The 20,027-nt window shown below is 43.9% G+C and overlaps 1 protein-coding gene across 2 annotated transcripts in view; it reads left to right on the forward strand.

The window, feature by feature from the left end:
• Window positions 1-321: 321 nt before the first annotated feature.
• The window catches only part of LOC106612817 (calcium-binding protein 8), a 62,468-nt gene continuing 42,762 nt past the window's right edge, over window positions 322-20,027 (forward strand). The window contains exons 1-2 of one of the 2 annotated variants that reach the window (XM_014214341.2): window positions 322-1,063; window positions 16,980-17,104. In XM_014214341.2, coding sequence (XP_014069816.1) covers window positions 16,987-17,104 — 118 coding nt within the window. In that variant the 5' untranslated portion in view covers window positions 322-1,063; window positions 16,980-16,986. Of the gene's footprint in view, window positions 1,064-2,049; window positions 2,593-16,979; window positions 17,105-20,027 lie in introns of those variants that run through there. The other variant, XM_014214339.2, reaches the window with a different exon arrangement.

Raw genomic sequence — 20,027 nt, forward strand, 5'->3', positions numbered from 1 at the left:
TGTTGCAACAGGAGTCTCCGGAATGTTAATTATACCGTGCATTTAATCTTCTGAAAATGAATAACCTGAAAGTCTAAAACAGCCAAAGGGAAGATAAAACGAAGTATTGAAGAACATGAATGAGCTGGATTTAGGTGACCAATGACCATATCATATAAATTGACTCAAATGTATGGATGAGAATTGATAGGCTATGTTAGCCCTTTGTAACCTCAAAAGGGCGTAGGCTATGCATAATTTAAAAAAAATGAATAGTTAAGTTCCCTAATGGTTGCAGATTGGGATGCAAATGAGCCCACATTTCAATAAGGCGCGCAGACCTAACGGATAGTAAGTAAGCAGTGCTAAAGCAGAGCAATGACTCTCCGCTGGTCAGTCGGTCCTTGTTGAGTGCAGGCGGCACATTGGTTAATAACAACAGCTTGTGGAAGAAGAAATTATGACTGAACCGTTTTCGCAAGGATAAGACCTGTTATCCGTAGAAAAACCTAGAATTGACACCGAAAGGTGGATTGGAGAGGCAAACAACCGTTAAACACCGAACTCTAAAGCGTCCTGAGAAATTGATTGTGTAGGAGCTTCGCCTTGAACGCCGCTGAATGCTCTATCATCAATCTCTCCAGGCGTTTGGCACCAATAAATCTGCCAGCTATAGGACAGTTACACGAAACAAACGGCTTGGGTTACTTAGACAACCTTTTATGAGCGGTGAGCACCTATATCACTGTAGCATATGGATATGGTGTGGACGGATAGGGGCTGTTAAAATTGATGGGACTTGGTCCAAAAGTGCAACTGTTTGATTGCGCCGGCTGGAACTGGGTCAGTGAATGTTCCCAGTAAGCTACGCATGGACTTGTCAATATAAAGACGATCAACCAACGCATCCTTTTGTTGTGGTGGAAAAATTGTTCCACATTGTAGCTTGTTGTAAAAACAACCATCATTTATGAGCATTCAGGCGAGGTATTTAAACTGGATCCCAGTTCGTCTAATTCGGGGATCCTATCGACTACGGATTTGATTAATCGCTTTCAAAGACAACCCACTGCTCCCCTGAAAGGTAAATCTGGAATTCAAAAATACATTTGAATCATTTTCAGTAACATTTGAACTTATCTGTACCCATTGGAAATAGCCTATTTCTGACTGCCTTAGTGTTTAGTGGTTCTTATACACCTGTTGTTATTTAATAGCCTACGTTCCTCTGTCTAGCATGATTGACCATTATTTGATGGAGTGAAGATAATTTTGAATGGATTGACAGTTTCAGTATGATGTTTGAATTTTCAAATCGCCTAAATGTGTGCTATATCTTTCAAATGTAATCGAATTTATCCTGACCTGATTTCAGAGTAGGCTTAATAGAACAGTCTTCATCAGACTATCATAATTACATTTTTCTATTGGTGTTATTAGAGAATAGGCTTGATTCTAAAATCGATAAATAAAACATTTATTTTGATATTGTGGAGTAGATAAAGAAAAAACTGTAGACTAATCACAGAACTGCATCATCATTTCGATCTTGTAGGGCAGGCCTACCATGGCATGAATTGGCGAGTTATTTTCACAAGACACTGCACATTTCAATGTAAATACGAAAAGACCCAGCAAAATGCCATGACATTTCAGTGACTGATGGAGATGGATAGTTGATCCCAATGCATTATGATTATCAGATCATTCCATGTCAACACTGACCCTCTATCATACTGATGATGAGTGTGTGATTAACAATTTACCAGAAATTCTTCTGGATAGCTGTGTTGATCTGGAGGTGTGAATTTCTATTTTCACACATCTCATTAGAACAGCGAGCTGAGTGTCCCTCCCGCGGGGCTGTGAGGCGCTATGGGTGCTACTCTGCCTGTGTCACCGCTGAGTCTTCCGTGACGCCCGCTTTTTACGCGTGCTTATCATTGTATGTCACTTTTTTTTTACACATGTCGCGCACCAGGTAGGCTTTTGCGACATTTGTTATCGCGCAGGATGCCGCGACGCACTGTGAATACACTCTGAGCAGGAGCGCAGCCGCAGACTAAAGGTTCTTGCGGTCATTGGGAGTCAGGACTCACTAATGAGTCTTCAACCTTGTTTCCACATGTGGAGGAATGTTTGCCTGAGTGTTTGAGTGAGTGAGTAAAAGAGAGAGAGAGAGGGAAAGAGAGACAGAGAAAGAGAATGAGAGAGGGAGAGAGAGTCAGTGGTGAGTGAGTGAGTGAGTGAGCCAATATACTGCCTCTTTCACGGCTCAAATATTATCAACGGATTTCCGGATACTGATGCTGCTGCTTTGGGAGAAGCCCAAATTCGTGAGGCAGCAGTCGGGCTCAGTTGTCCGGGGACAGGCAGCCTGCTGCTGCAGCTGTGTTTAGGACTAGGAGTCTGCCTGCAGAGACGTCTGATGGAGGTGACGGAGCAGGAGCCTCAGAGTCGGACAGAGGAACCTGTACCTGAGGTAGGAGGAGAAGGAGAGGGAGAGTTACCGGGTTCAGGAACCCCTACCCCCAGAGACATGATGGAGAGCCCGGTGAAGGAGCCTGTTGTGCTGCATCTGTACCCCACCACAGAGTATGGGGATCAGTATGGGTAAGCAACAGAACAGCAGGGACTGGGAGACTGGGATCTCTAACAACCTTCTGCTCATATACACGTATAACCTGTGTAGTGGACTGGGCTGGCAGTTAGGATGGCTGTGGGATGTGTATTCCTCTCATTTTAGGAAGTATTACTTCCCTTGTCATGTGGTACCAGAATATATGTTTTGTTATCTTCACTCTTTTTTACTTTCCTTTGTCACTTGACTGTAACAGAGTTGTAATCAATATTGGTGGCATACTTTAACATCAGTTGTCTTCAATCATAGTTTAGTGTCTGACCTTCTGTGGCTAGTGTTTAATGGCATTATTGATGGGTTTTTAGAGTTCAGATTAAAACTGTAGAGCTCATAGCAGACGATTACTCATAGAGTTCGTTCCATTTCAGCAAGCCATGACACCCACCATCTCATATTGTTCTAAAAAACCATACAAAACTATAACATAAGTATTCCGGAAACATTATTTTGTTGAAATATAATTTGATCTCTGAGAAATTAAGCTAATTGATTGCACACAAATTGGCCATTTTTATTTATAGTACTCATATAATATTCAACAGTTATAGTACCTAACATCAGATTTGGACCCAACTTTTTTCTAACAATGAGTAAGACATGAGGATCCAAAGAAATGGTCAAAAGCCACCCACTCCAATCCAACCCCATTATATAGTATCACATCTCTGTCTGACAAGTAGTATGGAGCTGCGGCTCTGAGTATTGTTTTCTCATCCTATTTAATGTATTGTCAGTGAATTTGGTGATTGTTTTTTGCCCTGTTCAGTGAAATTAGTCATTGAAGTTGTTGGGTTTATGTCCCATCCAACATCCTGATATTACCAATTTCAGACCACTAGATGGTGCCGTTTCTGCTATTAGGTGATTATTTTTTAAGGATGTTAAAGGGATTGTTCATCCAAATGACAATGGACATATTGCTTTTCTTACCCTGTAAGCCGTCTATGGACCAGGTATGACAGCAACCCATGCTTTGGTTTAGTTTACCTGGCCACTGTTTCAAATGTAAACTTTTTAGCATTTGTGGTACAAATCCAATGCAAGTCAATGGTACCTACAGCACCAGTCAAAAGTTTGGACACACCTACTATTTCTACACTGTAGAATAATAGTTAAGACATCAAACCTATGAAATAACACATATGGAATCATGTAGCAACCAAAAAAGTGTTAAACAAATCAAAATATATTTTATATTAGAGATTCTTCAAAGTAGCCACCCTTTGCCTTGATGTCAGCTTTGCACACTTAGCATTCTCTCAACCAGCTTCACCTGGAATGCTTTTCCAACAGTCTTGAAGGAGTTCCCACATATGGTGATCACTTGGTGGCTGCTTTTCCTTCACTCTGTGGTCCAACTCAGCCCAAACCATCTCACACTGGGCCCCCGAGTGGTGCAGCGGTCTAAGGCACTGGATCTCAGTGATAGAGGCGTCACTACAGACCCTGGTTCAGCAGTCTAAGGCACTGCATCTCAGTGATAGAGGCGTCACTACAGACCATTTCTTTGGATCCTCATGTCTAACTCATTGTTAGAAAAAAGGGTGGTCCAAATCCGATGTTAGGTACTATATTTATTGAATATTATATAAATCTTATAAATTAAAATGGGCAGTGTGACTGCAATCAATTAGCTTAATGTGTCAGAGATCCAATTATTTTTCAACAAAATAATGTTGCAGGAATGTTAATCTTATCTATTTCTAACAATAGATACGATTTCAGAACAATTTGAGATGGTGAGTGTTGAAATCCTATTTTCTAGTGCTTTTTGAGGTGGAACGACCCAACCAGACTACACTTCACATAAGGTGTCATGAGGAAATGTATCATGTCATTGTGCCATTTAGACTTCTCCACTGGAGGAAATGCAGCAGAGGTACTACTGTTGTCACCCCGCTGTACTTTACCTTCAGTAGTTGGCTAAAGGCTTTCTACTGTATACTGTATTTATTTACACCAGACTAGTCATGGTGAAGGAGGCATCATGTTGGCTTTGGGTTTAGTTACTCTGTTAATCATATATCCTGATGCCTAGTCATCATACCCCTATACATAACCACCTCTATCACTCCAGTATCCTTGCACATTGTAAATATTGTATTGGAACTGACCCTATATATAGCTTCTTACTTTCTAATGTTCTTATTTTTATTTCTCGTGTGTTTCTGTTCTAACTTATGTTATTTTTAGTGCTACATTGATATTAATTACTGCATTGTTGGGTTTGGAGCTTGCAAGAAAGACATTTCACTGTACTTGTGCACATGACATTAAAACTTGAAACTTTAGTTATGTGTTGACATGGCTCGTCAATAGAGACTGCTGAAGGACTAAATTGTGTTGTCAAGTATGGACAGGTTTAAGACCTTGGGTTAACTATCAGGCATGGCCACATTGGCCAGTGTCAAGCCACAACCTTCATTTAAAGCTTCAGCTTTCATTGATACCTCATGTATCATTGCTTACTGTACAGTATGTGTAGGATTGATCAACAAAAACATACTTTTTTGGGGCAATATATACTGTATACACACCGGTCAAGGGTTGTCATAACTAGAGATGTTTTAAAGCAGTGTGTTGAGGGTTTGTCTTTTGACCTCTCATGAGCAGAAGGAACTATCAGTATAAACTACATGATGAATATTCAGCACCATACGTCTTTAACTATATAACAGTTACAACCTTGGCTATAGGCTCTCTTGCATTGTGCTGTACAGCTGCTGCTGCACTGTAACTTACAGTACAGTATGTGAGAATCAACTTAAGTTCGATCATATTTTACACATGAAATGCATCTTTCAGAAGTTTGTTGGGAATTTTGTTTTGTGTGACCCTATGATCATTTTGTGTTGGTCTGATCCAATTCAGAGTATTCTCAACATCATACCATACTATGTCCAACTCCATCATACAGTTGACTTTGTGTGTGTATGTGCGTGCTGTGGATTTGGGAGTGAAGAATGGCCATCGGGTATCCCCGGGCATCACACAGAAGGCTAATGCATAACACTGCTGCTGCCTGAATATTCAGCACCATGTCTTTAACTATATAACAGTTACAACCTTGGCTATAGGCTCTCTTGCATTGTGCTGTACAGCTGCTGCTGCACTGTAACTTACAGTACAGTATGTGAGAATCAACTTAAGTTCGATCATATTTTACACATGAAATGCATCTTTCAGAAGTTTGTTGGGAATTTTGTTTTGTGTGACCCTATGATCATTTTGTGTTGGTCTGATCTAATTCAGAGTATTCTCACACACACAAACACAGTTGGGGTCTTCACTGACACAGCAGGTTGATTGGTCATGCCTTGCTCCCCTCTATATGCCTCAATACATTAGTGCGGTTTTGGGAGAAGTAACAGGATGATTAGTCATGAATAGCCTCTGGACACAGGCACAATCCTAAATGAGACAACAGGTTGATTAGTTATGCTTTCCAGCACTCCCTTAGGACTGAGGTTAGGTCCCCCTTTAGGTGGCAGGCTAGTGATCATACTTTTCCTCCCCCTCTCTCCTCCAGGACATATGCATATGCATAGCCTTCTGACCCACTCCTTGAGGGCAAGCCAGAATATACAGTATCATTTGTGGTCTAGTGAATCTGTGGTCCCTGATGCATAATATTCCAAGCTGGAGGAATGTAGATTCTCGCTCTCTCTGTCTCTAACAGGTTGGTTTCAAAGCACACCATTAGTAATGAGTTTGCCATTAGTAATGGGTATATGACAAATAACAAATCGTTATACAGTACACTGTGTTCAGTCTCACAGAACCATTTCAATTAGGTCTTGATTTGGCTGCTGTTAAAGGAATTGTCGCTATACACTGTTGACCACAGCTAGTGCTGTACACTGTCCTGATTTCTCTACCAATTTAACAGTCTAGCTAAATACAAATCTAGATCTCTGTTTGGGCTATGATGCATTGGTTTACATTACAGACTGGCTGCCAGAGTCTTTGTTTTACGGTCTATTACTAATGCAACTTAAATATGATACATCTTTTGAAGACATCTGTAAAAAAGACCACTGCCGTAGACAATATGCAGGCTTTCTTCCAGCGTTAGAGACAAAAGTTTGCATACTGAAGTCTAGCCTACAACAATCTGAAATATTGATGCTTGAACTAATAATTATATCTAAATGTGAGGCATTTCTGCTGCCTGGTTTATTAGGCTGTAAATCTTAAAGTGAAAGCCAGACCACCTCTGCTTTCTCTATTGTACGCCCATATAGTAACTAAAGGGTGTAACATTATGCATTTGAATCATAAGCAAATAAAATAAGTAGTGGGTTTTGTTGCCACTTCTGGTCGATCTACTGCAGTGTCTGCAGCACAACTCTCTGTGTTTGTGTGCGCGTGCGAGCGAAGAGTACACTGTTTCCCACTTATGTTTGTTCAACACTGTCCTGCTGTTAGAACAATGCATACAATACAGTAGCGGATGGTTTAGTTGGCTCAACTCTGTGCTGTCTCTCTGGACTCATACACACATCTTGTTTCAGTTGCATGTAGTTCTGTTTTATCCATGGTCATTTTATTCATGGTCATAGATTTACTAACCTATACTCTCACTTGCCAGACTCACAGTGCTACACCCGCAGAGATATAGGGGCTGTGGGAAGAGAATCACTAACCTACCCCTGGGTCTGGAGGAGACCCCAAAAGTAGGAATGACCTCTCTGGTTATCCTCTCCCTGCTCTGTATTCTACTCCATGTCTGCTGCAAAGCTCTGGGTTCCACAAGCCTTTTAAACAGAGTAGCTCTTAAAGTGTGAGAAACGTGAGACAAATCCTAATGTATAGTAGGACCATAGAGTTACAATATACTGTATATAAACACCAAAGTGAGCCAATTATATTTCTTTGCACAAGGGGATGCCATTGATTGATATTAAATACCCAAGATAAATTAAAACTAGCACTCAATGTGGCCCTACGATAAGTAAAACATTTCAATAATCTTATCAATACTGTTCGTATGGGGTGCATCAGTATTTCAGAGATCAGAGCGCAGTAGTATGTTACACAGAGAAATAATGCCACGAGACAGATGAGTTAGCCTAGTTATAGAATTACAGGAAAATAGACAAGACTGTATTAGCAGTGACAGAGTACAGTTTTTTATTCTTTGATTGTTCCAATTTGCCGTCTTTGTTTCTTAATTAATCAATCTTAAAATCTCACAAAAAGCGATCTTTTGCACAGTAGCAATCAATGGTACACTCACTTTCCCGTTTACTGACAAACTGTCACAGGTCAGGTTTTCTCCCTTGAGTGTACTACTTGAGGTTGCCACTGGAGTGTACCCTTGGGTTACTTCTAGTATCCAGGTGACCCTGATTGGGCTTATCGGGATCACCTGCTGGATGACTATTTAGGTTCCTCTGTGGACTGGGCCAGTTTCTCAGGTCTCATGTTTGTTCAGTGTTCTCATGTGCCCTTGCTTTGTTGTTTTGCTATGAAGACCTTAAGTAAATATTCTGGATTTACCCTTACCTCTCCCTGCTGTGTTTCTCTGCACCTTGGTCCGAGTTCATACTAGCACTAATGTCACAGTAGACCTGAGCCTCAAAATGGATCCAGCAGAGATTTCCCCGTCGTCCGAGGGACATTCCGAGCTCCACCACTTACGGTCGGCTCTCACTCACCATGGAACAGTGATTGGTCACCATGAGGCGTGGCTGAAGACATTGTCGGAGGATTTAGGAACTCTTGTGTTCACTCTGCAGACGGGACAGACAGGAGCAACTGTTGCTGCACCTGTTGCGGTTTCTAACCCTCCACTTCCTACCAGCTCATCGTCTTCCTCCCCTCGGGAGCCTCATCTCCCAGCACCGGAGCTCTATGAGGGGCATCCTGGGAGGTGTCGTGGGTTCCTGCTCCAATGTTTGCTGGCCTTCGAGCTGTAGGCATCAACGTTTCCCACCGAGCCTTCCAGAGTGGCATATGTCATCTCCTTGCTCTCAGGACAGGCTCTGGCCTCGGCCACGGCCATCTGGGAGCAGCAATCAGACATTTGTTTCAATTGGTAAAGCTTCACTCAGGAGATGAGGAGTGTTTTTGATCACCCCATCAGTGGTAGGAATGTTGCTCAAAGACTCATTGAGCTGCGGCAGGGCAGCCGGAGCAGAGCTGATTACGCCATTGACTTTCGGACGCTCACCGCTGAGAACAGTTGGAATATAGAGGCACTTCACTCAATCTTTCTGAACGGACTCAGTGAGGTTCTCAAGGACAAACTGGCTTCCCGGGACAACCCTGACACTCTGGAGGAGCTTATCGTTCTGGCCATCCGGATTGACAACCGGTTTCGGGAACGTCGTCAGGAGAGGACGGAGGGGTTCCGAGTTGGATCCAGTGTTTTGGGCCCTGCTGAGGGAGTCGATTCTTTATTTGTTCCAATGCCGTATGCTGGGCCTGCTTGTCCTGTACCCCGTCAGGGTTCTCAATTCGGCTATGGTTCTCCTTCATATCCTTCAGAGGAGCCGATGCAATTGGGAGGCACCAGACTTGCCTCTCCGGAGAGTCAGATACAGTCTCCTGCGGCCGATACGGTACGCACCTTGCTTCCGGCCAACCTGCGTTGGGACAATGGACAGTTGGACATTCCTGCTTTCATAGACTCTGGGGCTACTGGCTGTTTTCTGGATCGCACATTAGCTCACCAACAGAAGCTGCCACTCACTGAGCTGGACACTCCGTTGTCGGTCACTGCGCTGGATGGTCAACACCTAGGGTCTGGGAAGGTGAAGCAACTCACCATGCCTATTCAGCTACGAGTTCTGGATGACCATGTGGAGCTTATCCAGTTACATCTGGTGAACTCTCCTGAACTTCCCCTGGTTCTTGGACATCCGTGGCTTTCCACCCATAATCCTCAAATTGACTGGCCTTCGGCAAGAGTTCTGGGATGGAATCCTTCATGCCAGTTCACCTGCCAGCAACTCTCTCCACACCTTTCCGGTCCTGCTCGTCTGGAGACTTATGATCCTCCTGTTCCTCTGGCTGGGTTTGACAAGCGTGACCTTTCCCGAGTACCTCGGGATTACTGGGATTTGGGTCAGGTCTTCAGCAAACAAAGGGCCAGCAAACTACCTCCTCACAGGCCCTACGATTGTGCCATCGACCTCCTGTCTGGTACCACTCCTCTGAGAGGAGGGCTGTGTTCTCTCTTAGGTCCAGATACTGCAGCCATGAACAGTTACAATGAGGAGGCGCTGGCAGCTGATGTTATTCGGCCGTCCACTTCACCTACAGGAGCGGGTTTTTTCTTTGTTGGGAAGAAGGATGGGAGATTACGTCCCTGTATCGATTACCAGGGTTGAAATAACATTACCGTCAAGAACCGTTTCTCCCTTCCTCTTATGTCATCAGCTTTAGAGAGACTCCAGAGAGCTACGGTTTTCTCTAAATTGGATTTACGGAACGCGTACAATCTGGTGCTCATCAGACAGGGAGATAAGTGGAAGACACCGTTCAACCCTCCTAATGGACATTATGAGTACCGGGTCATGCCGTTTGGACTTACTAATGTTCCAGCCTTTTTCCAGGCCCTGGTTAATGATGTGCTGCGCGACTTCCTTCACCAATTCGTTTTTGTGATGCATCTCTGAATCCTGAAATTAGTTCCCCAAAGGTTGGAGAGTGGTTGCAAGTCAAAGCATGACAAATATCCCTCTATTGAGAGTGGTGGTTGGGGGAGTGTTCAGTTGAGTGTGTACACTACCTTACCCATTGGCCTATGAGATTTAAATACACTGCTCAAAAAAATAAAGGGAACACTTAAACAAGACAATGTAACTCCAAGTCAATCACACTTCTGTGAAATCAAACTGTCCACTTAGGAAGCAACACTGACTGACAATAAATTTCACATGCTGTTGTGCAAATGGAATAGACAACAGGTGGAAATTATAGGCAATTAGCAAGACACCCCCAATAAAGGAGTGGTTCTGCAGGTGGGGACCACAGACCACTTCTCAGTTCCTATGCTTCCTGGCTGATGTTTTGGTCACTTTTGAATGCTGGCGGTGCTTTCACTCTAGTGGTAGCATGAGACGGAGTCTACAACCCACACAAGTGGCTCAGGTAGTGCAGCTCATCCAGGATGGCACATCAATGCGAGCTGTGGCAAGAAGGTTTGCTGTGTCTGTCAGCGTAGTGTCCAGAGCATGGAGGCGCTACCAGGAGACAGGCCAGTACATCAGGAGATGTGGAGGAGGCCGTAGGAGGGCAACAACCCAGCAGCAGGACCGCTACATCCGCCTTTGTGCAAGGAGGAGCAGGAGGAGCACTGCCAGAGCCCTGCAAAATGACCTCCAGCAGGCCACAAATGTGCATGTGTCTGCTCAAATGGTCAGAAACAGACTCCATGAGGGTGGTATGAGGGCCTGACGTCCACAGACGGGGGTTGTTCTTACAGCCCAACACCGTGCAGGACGTTTGGCATTTGCCAGAGAACACCAAGATTGGCAAATTCGCCACTGGCGCCCTGTGCTCTTCACAGATGAAAGCAGGTTCACACTGAGCACGTGACAGATGTGACAGAGTCTGGAGACGCCGTGGAGAACGTTCTGATGCCTGCAACATTATCCAGCATGACCGGTTTGGCGGTGGTTCAGTCATGGTGTGGGGTGGCATTTCTTTGGGGGGCCGCACAGCCCTCCATGTGCTCGCCAGAGGTAGCCTGACTGCCATTAGGTACCAAGATGAGATCCTCAGACCCCTTGTGAGACCATATGCTGGTGCGGTTGGCCCTGGCTTCCTCCTAATGCAAAACAATGTTAGACCTCATGTGGCTAGAGTGTGTCAGCAGTTCCTGCAAGAGGAAGGCATTGATGCTATGGACTGGCCCGCCCATTCCCCGGACATGAATCCAATTGAGCACATCTGGGACATCATGTCTCGCTCCATCCACCAACGCCACGTTGCACCACAGACTGTCCAGGAGTTGGCGGATGCTTTAGTCCAGGTCTGGGAGGAGATCCCTCAGGAGACCATCCGCCACCTCATCAGGAGCATGCCCAGGCATTGTAGGGAGGTCATACAGGCACGTGGAGGCCACACACACTACTGAGCCTCATTTTGACTTGTTTTAAGGACATTACATCAAAGTTGGATCAGCCAGTAGTGTGGTTTTCCACTTTAATTTTGAGTGTGACTCCAAATCCAGACCTCCATGGGTTGATAAATTGGATTTCCATTGATTATTTTTGTGTAATTTAGTTGTCAGCACATTCAACTATGTAAAGAAAAAAGTATTTAATAAGATTATTTCTTTCATTCAGATCTAGGATGTGTTGTTTAAGTGTTCCCTTTATTTTTTTGAGCAGTATATATATATATGTCACACATAGCCTCTTTCTTTCAACTCCTCATTCGAACGAATTGCAAAAATCACTGAAGCTGGAGACATATCTCCCTCACTAACTTTAAGCATCAGCTGTCAGAGCAGCTCACAGATCACTGCACCTGTACATAGCCCATCTGTAAATAGCCCAACCAAATACCTCATCCCCATATTGTTCTTTTTTGTTTTTTATGCTCCTTTGCACCCCAGTATCTCTACTTGCACATTCATCTTCTGCACATCTATCACTCCAGTGTAAAATTGCTCAATTATAATTACTTCGCCACTATTTATTGCCTTACCTCCCTAATCTTACCTAATTTGCAAACACTGTATATAGATGTTTTCCTATTGTGTTATTGACTGTATGTTTGTTTATTCCATGTGTAACTCTGTGTTGTTGTTTGTGTCGCACTGCTTTGCTTTATCTTGGCCAGGTCACAGTTGTAAATGAGAACTTGTTCTCAACTGGCCTATTTGGTTAAATAAAGGTGAAAAAAATTAATAAATTCAATTTCAATTTCCATTGGCAGCAATTACAGCCTCGAGTCTTCTTGGGCATGACGCTACAAGCTTGGCACACCTGTATTTGGGGAGTTTCTCCCATTCTTCCTTGCAGATCCTCTCAAGCTCTGTAAGGTTGGATTTGGAGTGTCTCTGCACAGCTATTTTCAGGTCTCTCAAGAGACGTTCGATTGGGTCCGGGCTCTGGCTGAGTCACTCAAGGACATTCAGAGCCTTGTCCTGAAGCCACTCATGTGTTGTCTTGGCTGTGTGCTTAGGGTCATTGTCCTGTTGGAAGGTGAACCTTCGCCCCAGTCTGAGGTCCTGAGCGCTCTGGAGCAGGTTTTCATCAAGGATCTCTCTGTACTTGGCTCCGTTCATCTTTCCCTCGAAGCTGACCAGTCTCCCAGTCCCTGCCGCTGAATAACATCCCCACAGCATGATGCTGCCACTACCATGCTTTACCTTAGGGATTAGCCAGATTTCCTCCAGACGTGACTCTTGGCATTCAGGTAAAAGAGTTCAATCTTGGTTTCATCAGACCAGAGAATCTTTTTTCTAATGGTCTGAGAGTCCTTTAAGTGCCTTTTGGCAAATTCCAAGCAGGCTATCATGTGCTTTTTACTGAGGAGTAGCTTCCGCCTGGCCAGTCTACCATAAAGGCCTGATTGGTGGAGTGCTGCAGAGATGGTTGTCATTTTGGGTGGATCTCCCATCTCCACAGAGGAACTCTGGAGCTCTGCCATAGTGACCATCGGGTTCTTGGTCACCTCCTTGACCAAGGCCCTTCTCTCCCAATTGCTCATTTTGGACGGACAGCCAGCTCTAGGAAGAGTCTTGGTGGTTCCAAGCTTCTTTGATTTAAGAATGATGGAGGCCACTGTGTTTTTGGGGATCTTCAATACTGCTGAAATGTTTTGGTACCCATTCCCCAGATCTGTGCATTGACACAATTCTGTCTCTGAGCTCTACGGACAATTCCTTCAACCTCATGGCTTGGTTTTTGCTCTGACATGCACTGTCAACTGTGGGACCTTATATAGACAGGTGTGTGCCTTTCCAAATCATGTCCAATCAATTGAATCTACCACAGGTGGACTCCAATCAAGTTGTAGAAACATCTCAAGGATGAACAATGGAAACACGATGCACCTGAGCCTCATTTTGAGTCTAATAGAAAAGGGTCTGAATACTTATGTGAATAAGGTTTCTAAACCTTTAGAACATTTCTAAAAACCTGTTTTACACTTTTTCATTGCGGGGTATTGTGTATAGATTGATGAGGGAAAACTATAATTTAATACATTTTTTTAATAAGGCTGTAACGTTACGAAATGGGGAAAAAGGGAAGAGGTCTGAATACTTTCCGAATGCACTGTAAATATATTTTTGTAAATATATATTATTTTTAATATATATTTGTATTATTAAATATATTTTCCTTATTTATTATTTTCCCCTAACCCTACCACCCCTCCCCTAATTGGAGTAAACGAATGGACAACAACACTTAGGCTTCTACTTCCAGCTTATACATACTACAGTATATACATTTTATCTGTGAAAATCCTCCAGTTTTGATTTGTAATTGCCATATACACTACATGACCAAGTATGTGGACACCTTGTAGTCAAACATCTCATAAAAATGTATGGGCATTAATATGGACTTGGTCCCCCCTTTGCTGCTACAGTATAACAGCCTCCACTCTTCTGGGAAGGTTTTACACTAGATGTTGGAACATTGCTGCAGGGACTTGCTTCCATTCAGCCACAAGAGCATTAGTGAGGTCAGGCACCGATGTTGGGCGATTAGGTCTGGCTCATAGTCGGCGTTCCAATTCATCTCAAAGGTTTTTGATGGGGTTGAGGTCAGGGCTCTGTGCAGGCCAGTCAAGTTCTTCCACACAGATCTCGACAAACTGTTTCTGTATGCACCTCACTTTGTGCACAATGGCATTGTCATGTTGAAACAGAAAAGGGTCTTCCCCAAACTGTTGCCACAGAATTGTCTAGAATGTCATTGTATGCTGTAGTGTTCTCCTGGCATCCGCCAAACCCAGATTCGTCCGTCGGACTGCCAGATGGTAAAGCGTGATTCATCACTCCAGAGAATGTGTTTCCACTGCTCCAATGGTGGCGAGTCCAATGGTGGCGAGCTTTACACCACTCCATTCGACACTTGGCATTGCATATGGTGATCTAAGGCTTGTATGCGACTGCTCGACCATGGAAACCCCTTGTGCTGACAATGCTTCCAGAGGCAGTTCGGAACTCAGAAGTGAGTGTTGCAACCGAGGACAGACGATTTTTACGTGCTACGTGCTTCAAGACCATTCGTTCCCGTTCTGAGAGATTGTGTAGCCTACCACTTCACGGCTGAGCCATTGTTGCTCCTAGATGTTTCCACTTCACAATAGCAGCACTTACAGTGTACCGGAGCAGCTTTAGCAAGGCAGAAATTTGACGAACTGACTTTTTGGAAAGGTGGCATCCTATGATGGTGCCATGTTGAAAGTCACTGAGCTTTTTAGTACGGGCCATTCTATTGCAAATGCTTGTCTATGGAGATTGCATGGCTGTGTGCTTGATTTTTTACACCTGTCAGCAATGGGTGTGGCTGAAATAGCCAAATCCACTCATTTGAAGACGTGTCCACATACTTACTTCAGCAAGACAAAGGAGCTTATCGTGAACTACAGGAAATGGAGGCCCGAGCACGCCCCCATCCATATCGATGGTGCTGTAGTGGAGCGGATCGAGAGCTCAGTTCCTAGGTGACCACATTACTAAGGAATTATCAAAGTCCACACACACCAACACAGCTGCACCATTGAGAAGATCTTGACTGGCTGCATCACCGCTTGGTATGGCAACTGCTTGGCATCAGACTGCAAAGCGTTACAGAGGGTAGTGCGTACGACCCAGTACATCACAGGGGCCAAGCTCCCTGCCATCCAAGGACTCTATGCCAGGAAGGCCCTGAAACCAACAGGACCCTGAACAGGTTATACCTCAAGCCATAAAACTGCTAAATAGTTAGTTAAATATTCTGAACAAAACTATAAACACACATGTAAAGTGTTGGGTCCATGTTTCATGAGCTGAAATAAAAGATCCCAGAAAGTTTTCATACGCACAAAAAGCTTATTTCTCTAAAATGTTGTGCACAAATTTGTTTACATCCCTGTTAGTGAGCATTTCTCCTTTGCCAAGATAATCCATCCACCTGACAGTTGTAGCGTATCAAGAAGCTGATTAAACAGCATGATCATTACACAGGTGCACCTTTTGCTGGGGACAATAAAAGGCCACTTTAAAATGTGCAGTTTTGTCACACAACACAATGCCACAGATGTCTCAAGTTTTGAGGGAGCGTTCAATTGTCAGTACGTCCAACCGGCCTCACAACCTCAGACCATGTATAGGGCATTGTATGGGCGAGTGGTTTGCTGATGTCAACATTGTGAACAGAGTGCTCCATCGTGGCATTGGGATTATGGTATGAGCAGGCGTAAACTACGGACTACGAATACAACTGCATTTTATCTATGGCAATTTGAATGCACAGAGAAATGTGACAAGATCCTGAAGCACATTGTCGTGCCATTCTTCCGTTGCCATCACCTCACGTTTCAGCATGATAGTGCACATCCCTATGTCACAAGGATCTGTACACAATTAATGGAAGCTGAAAATGTCCCAGTTCTTCCATGGCCTGCATACTCACCAGACATGTCACCCGTTGAGCATGTTTGGTATGCTCTGGATCGACGTGTATGACAGCGTGTTCCAGTTCCCACCAATATCCAGCAACTTCACCCAGCCATTGAAGAAAAGTGGACCAACATTCCACAGGCCACAATCAACAGCCTGATCAACTATATGCGAAGGAGATGTGTCGCGCTGCATGAGGCAAATGGTGGTCACACCAGATACTGACTGGTTTTCTGATCCCCACCCCTACCTTTTTTTAAGGTGTCTGTGACCAACAGATGCATATCTGTATTCACAGTCGTGAAATCCATAGATTAGGGCCTAGTGAATTTATTTCAATTGACTGATTTCCTTATGAACTGTAACTCAATAAAATCTTTGAAATCTGCATTGACCCTTTTTTGCACTAACTCTTTTGACTCATCACATACACGGCTGCTTCTGTTTATTATCTATCCTGTTGCCTAGTCACTTTATCCCTACCTATATGTACATATCTATCTCAATTACCCAAGTTACCGTTACTCATTCTGTATTTAGTCTTTGTGTTATTATTTTTCTATTATCTATTTTTCTCTCTGAAATTGTTGGGAGGGGCCCGTAAGTAAGCATTTCACTGTTAATCTACAGCTGTTGTTTAATGAAGCATGTGACACATAACATTAGATTTCTCTCGCTCTCTCTCTCTCGCTCTCTCTCTCTCTCTCTCTCTCTCTCTCGTGTTCTGATCTAACTGTTCCTAAACTAATCCCCCCCCACCCTTTTTCTCTCTCTCAGGGACAAGATGCCGTTCCACCATGTGACGGCAGGGCTGCTGTACAAGGGGAACTATCTGAGTCACTCTCTGTCTGAGGACAACGACTGTGACCAGCTGGCCAGCATCTCTGTGGAGGAGCTAAATGGTGAGTCCCCTCAGGGCTTGGGCTGGTACTACTGGGGCTAGGTTGGGTCGGGCTTGGTTCGATTACGTTGGGTTGGTTTGGTCTTGGTTGGGTTATGTTGGGTTGGGTCAGGCTTGGTTGGGTTACGTTGGGTTGGGTTGGGCTTGGTTGGGTTACGTTGGGTTGGGTTGGGTCGGGCTTGGTAGGGTTACGTTGGGTTGGGTTGGGTCGGGCTTGGTAGGGTTACGTTGGGTTGGTTTGGGATTGGTTGGGTTACGTTGGGTTGGTTTAGGCTTGGTTGGGTTACGTTGGGTTGGGTCGGGCTTGGTTGGGTTACGTTGGGTTGGTTTAGGCTTGGTTGGGTTACGTTGGGTTGGGTCGGGCTTGGTTGGGTTACGTTGGGTTGGTTTGGGCTTGGTTGGGTTACGTTGGGTTGGGTCAGGCTTGGTTGGGTTACGTTGGGTTGGTTTGGGCTTGGTTGGGTTACGTTGGGTTGGGTCGGGCTTGGTTGGTTCGGGTGAGAGGGGATAGAGATTAGAACTGGGACTGTGGATTTGGCTGGTGAGAGGCATAGAGGGACTTTGAGGAAGGCTGGGATTTGGGTGTTTGATATGGGCAGGATAAACAGTAGGCTAGAGATAGTAATGGGATAAGTAGTAAGACAGTATTCTGAGCCTAAACACAGTTTTGGCATGAATCAGTGAGGTTGGACCAGTCAAAATAATTATTGACAAACAACAGTTGCTCCTGTCGCTGGAGCCAACAAACCGTTGTCTTTATAAACTATGAACCTTCTTAACTATGACTACATTTTCTTAACATCACTTATCACACCAGTAGAATTCGATTCATGGGCTTTTGCTCTCTCTGTTTTTGACATTAATTAGAGGCAGTAGCTGAGTCTGTGTTTATGAGTCTGTGTTTGTCTTGTCTTTTGTGTGTTCTGTACGTCGTTCTGAGACTAATCACGCCACTGGCCAGGCCGGAGGTGGAGCCCAGCCCAGGCCTGATCGATATTATCCTATCCTCTGCTGGAATGAATAACATCATCACAGTGCTCATAGTGAACTACACTAGATGCTTCAACCACAAATACTGTATTAATCCAATGATGTCACATTAAAGGAAACTTCCACCCTAAAACTATCTTTTGGCATTTGTTTCAGTAGTCCATTGTTGACATAGTCCCAAAATGTTTTGCTTGTCAGCAATCAGGTTTTCAAGATATGTAACTTTCAAAATACAGAAATCGTCACCTTATGATACATTTTGCATGATGCAAAATGTATCATACAGCGACGATTTCTGTATTTTGAAAGTTTTCCTTTAAGGTGTCTATGGAAAATTGGATGCAGAGTGCACCGTAAATAGCTAATAGCCACCTACTCTTGTCAAAGTCGGAGTGATGTTATTATGCTACAGCAATATTGGCAGTTTGCACTGCATGGCTTTCTCTAGTTTGATTTGTTAAGTTGTTTTGGGACAGCGGTAATGTATTGGGTAAATGTAATGAATTGGGTAATGTATATAGTTCTTATTGGGAGGTCCTTATAAGGTCAATCAATGCAATAGACAAATACGCATATACTGCACCTCTGTCAGCAGAAATAAAGACAAAGTTATTGATCATATATACACACTACACTACAGTAATGATTAGCAATCATCTCCTTGGCTTATTAGTTTATCCATAGTAGCTTACACAAAGCTACCATTTAGCATGTTCACCATTTCCACCATGGGGATATTTACTGAGGCAATTTGGTGTTCCTACCTGTAAGTGTCTATCTATGGCCATTAAAGTGATACAGTGTAACTGCACTATCTGACTCACCACATACGGCACGTTGTCGTCAGACAGCTTTAGCACAGCTACACATTGTTAACCTCTCAGCCTGTTGGAGAGGGGATGTAGTTTCCCTTTGTGTCTTGTTCTGCTAGCGTGATGTGGACTGTCTGATTTGTATGTGGTTGGTATGTGTGTGTGTGTAGTGCTCTGAACGCTGCAGCGTGTAGAATAGATGTTGGTCTGGCTAGAGATCTTTGTGTACCAGGTAGTCTTGCCTCTGTCGATCTGTGCTGCTACTGCTTCTGCTGCTGTGTCTGAAAGGTCAGGCAAGATGTGGATATGAGATTAGATTTTACAGAGACATACAGCACCGACAGCACTAACTTTATATCACATAGCAAATATCACTCATTATAAACACTGGAAAAGTAGGGATAAGTCGTGTTTAGTAGGGAGAAAATGTTTTCAAACCAGGAGCTACTACTTGAAGTTGTCCAATTAGAACAAATATTTAAGTTTTACATTGTAAAAAGTTTTACTACGGTGTGCCCTACTGAACATGAGTGTGCTGATGCACTCGGCCTAGATTGCAAGCATGGTGCTGTTGAAGTGGCTCTAAAGTATTTTTTTACTCTGATTTATTTCTCTGTCTGAAATTTTCCTTAGGTATTCCTGTTCCTTTGGTAGTACTTTGTCATCCATTCTTTGGCATCGTTCTCCGCGGTAAAGCTTTGGTTTTCAGAGCATCAGAAGATGGCCCTAATGGATATGGGAGCAGTGGTGCGTGAAATAGCAAAATAGCGGAAGAGATCTGTATGAATATATGACACGTGGTCTGAATGTTGTTATTGTGTTCAAATGGGCCCAAGTCCTCAGACACAGGAACCTATTCTACAAAGGCTCACAAAGGCTCACTCACTGCTCTGTTCTGATCTGCTCCTCCTGATGGGTTTATTCATGAGACGCTCATTTCAGTGTACCAAAATAAATCCATACACCTTTATTGTGCTTGTGTTGTTCTCTGTTTGTTGTGTTATGCTGTGTGTGTGTCTCTCTCTCTCTCTCTGTGTGTGTGTGTGTGTGTGTGTGTGTGTGTGTGTGTGTGTGTGTGTGTGTGTGTGTGTGTGTGTGTGTGTGTGTGTGTGTGTGTGTGTT

The sequence above is a fragment of the Salmo salar genome, chromosome ssa09, assembly GCF_905237065.1.
Source record: "Salmo salar chromosome ssa09, Ssal_v3.1, whole genome shotgun sequence".
Classification (NCBI taxonomy): Eukaryota; Metazoa; Chordata; class Actinopteri; order Salmoniformes; family Salmonidae; genus Salmo; species Salmo salar.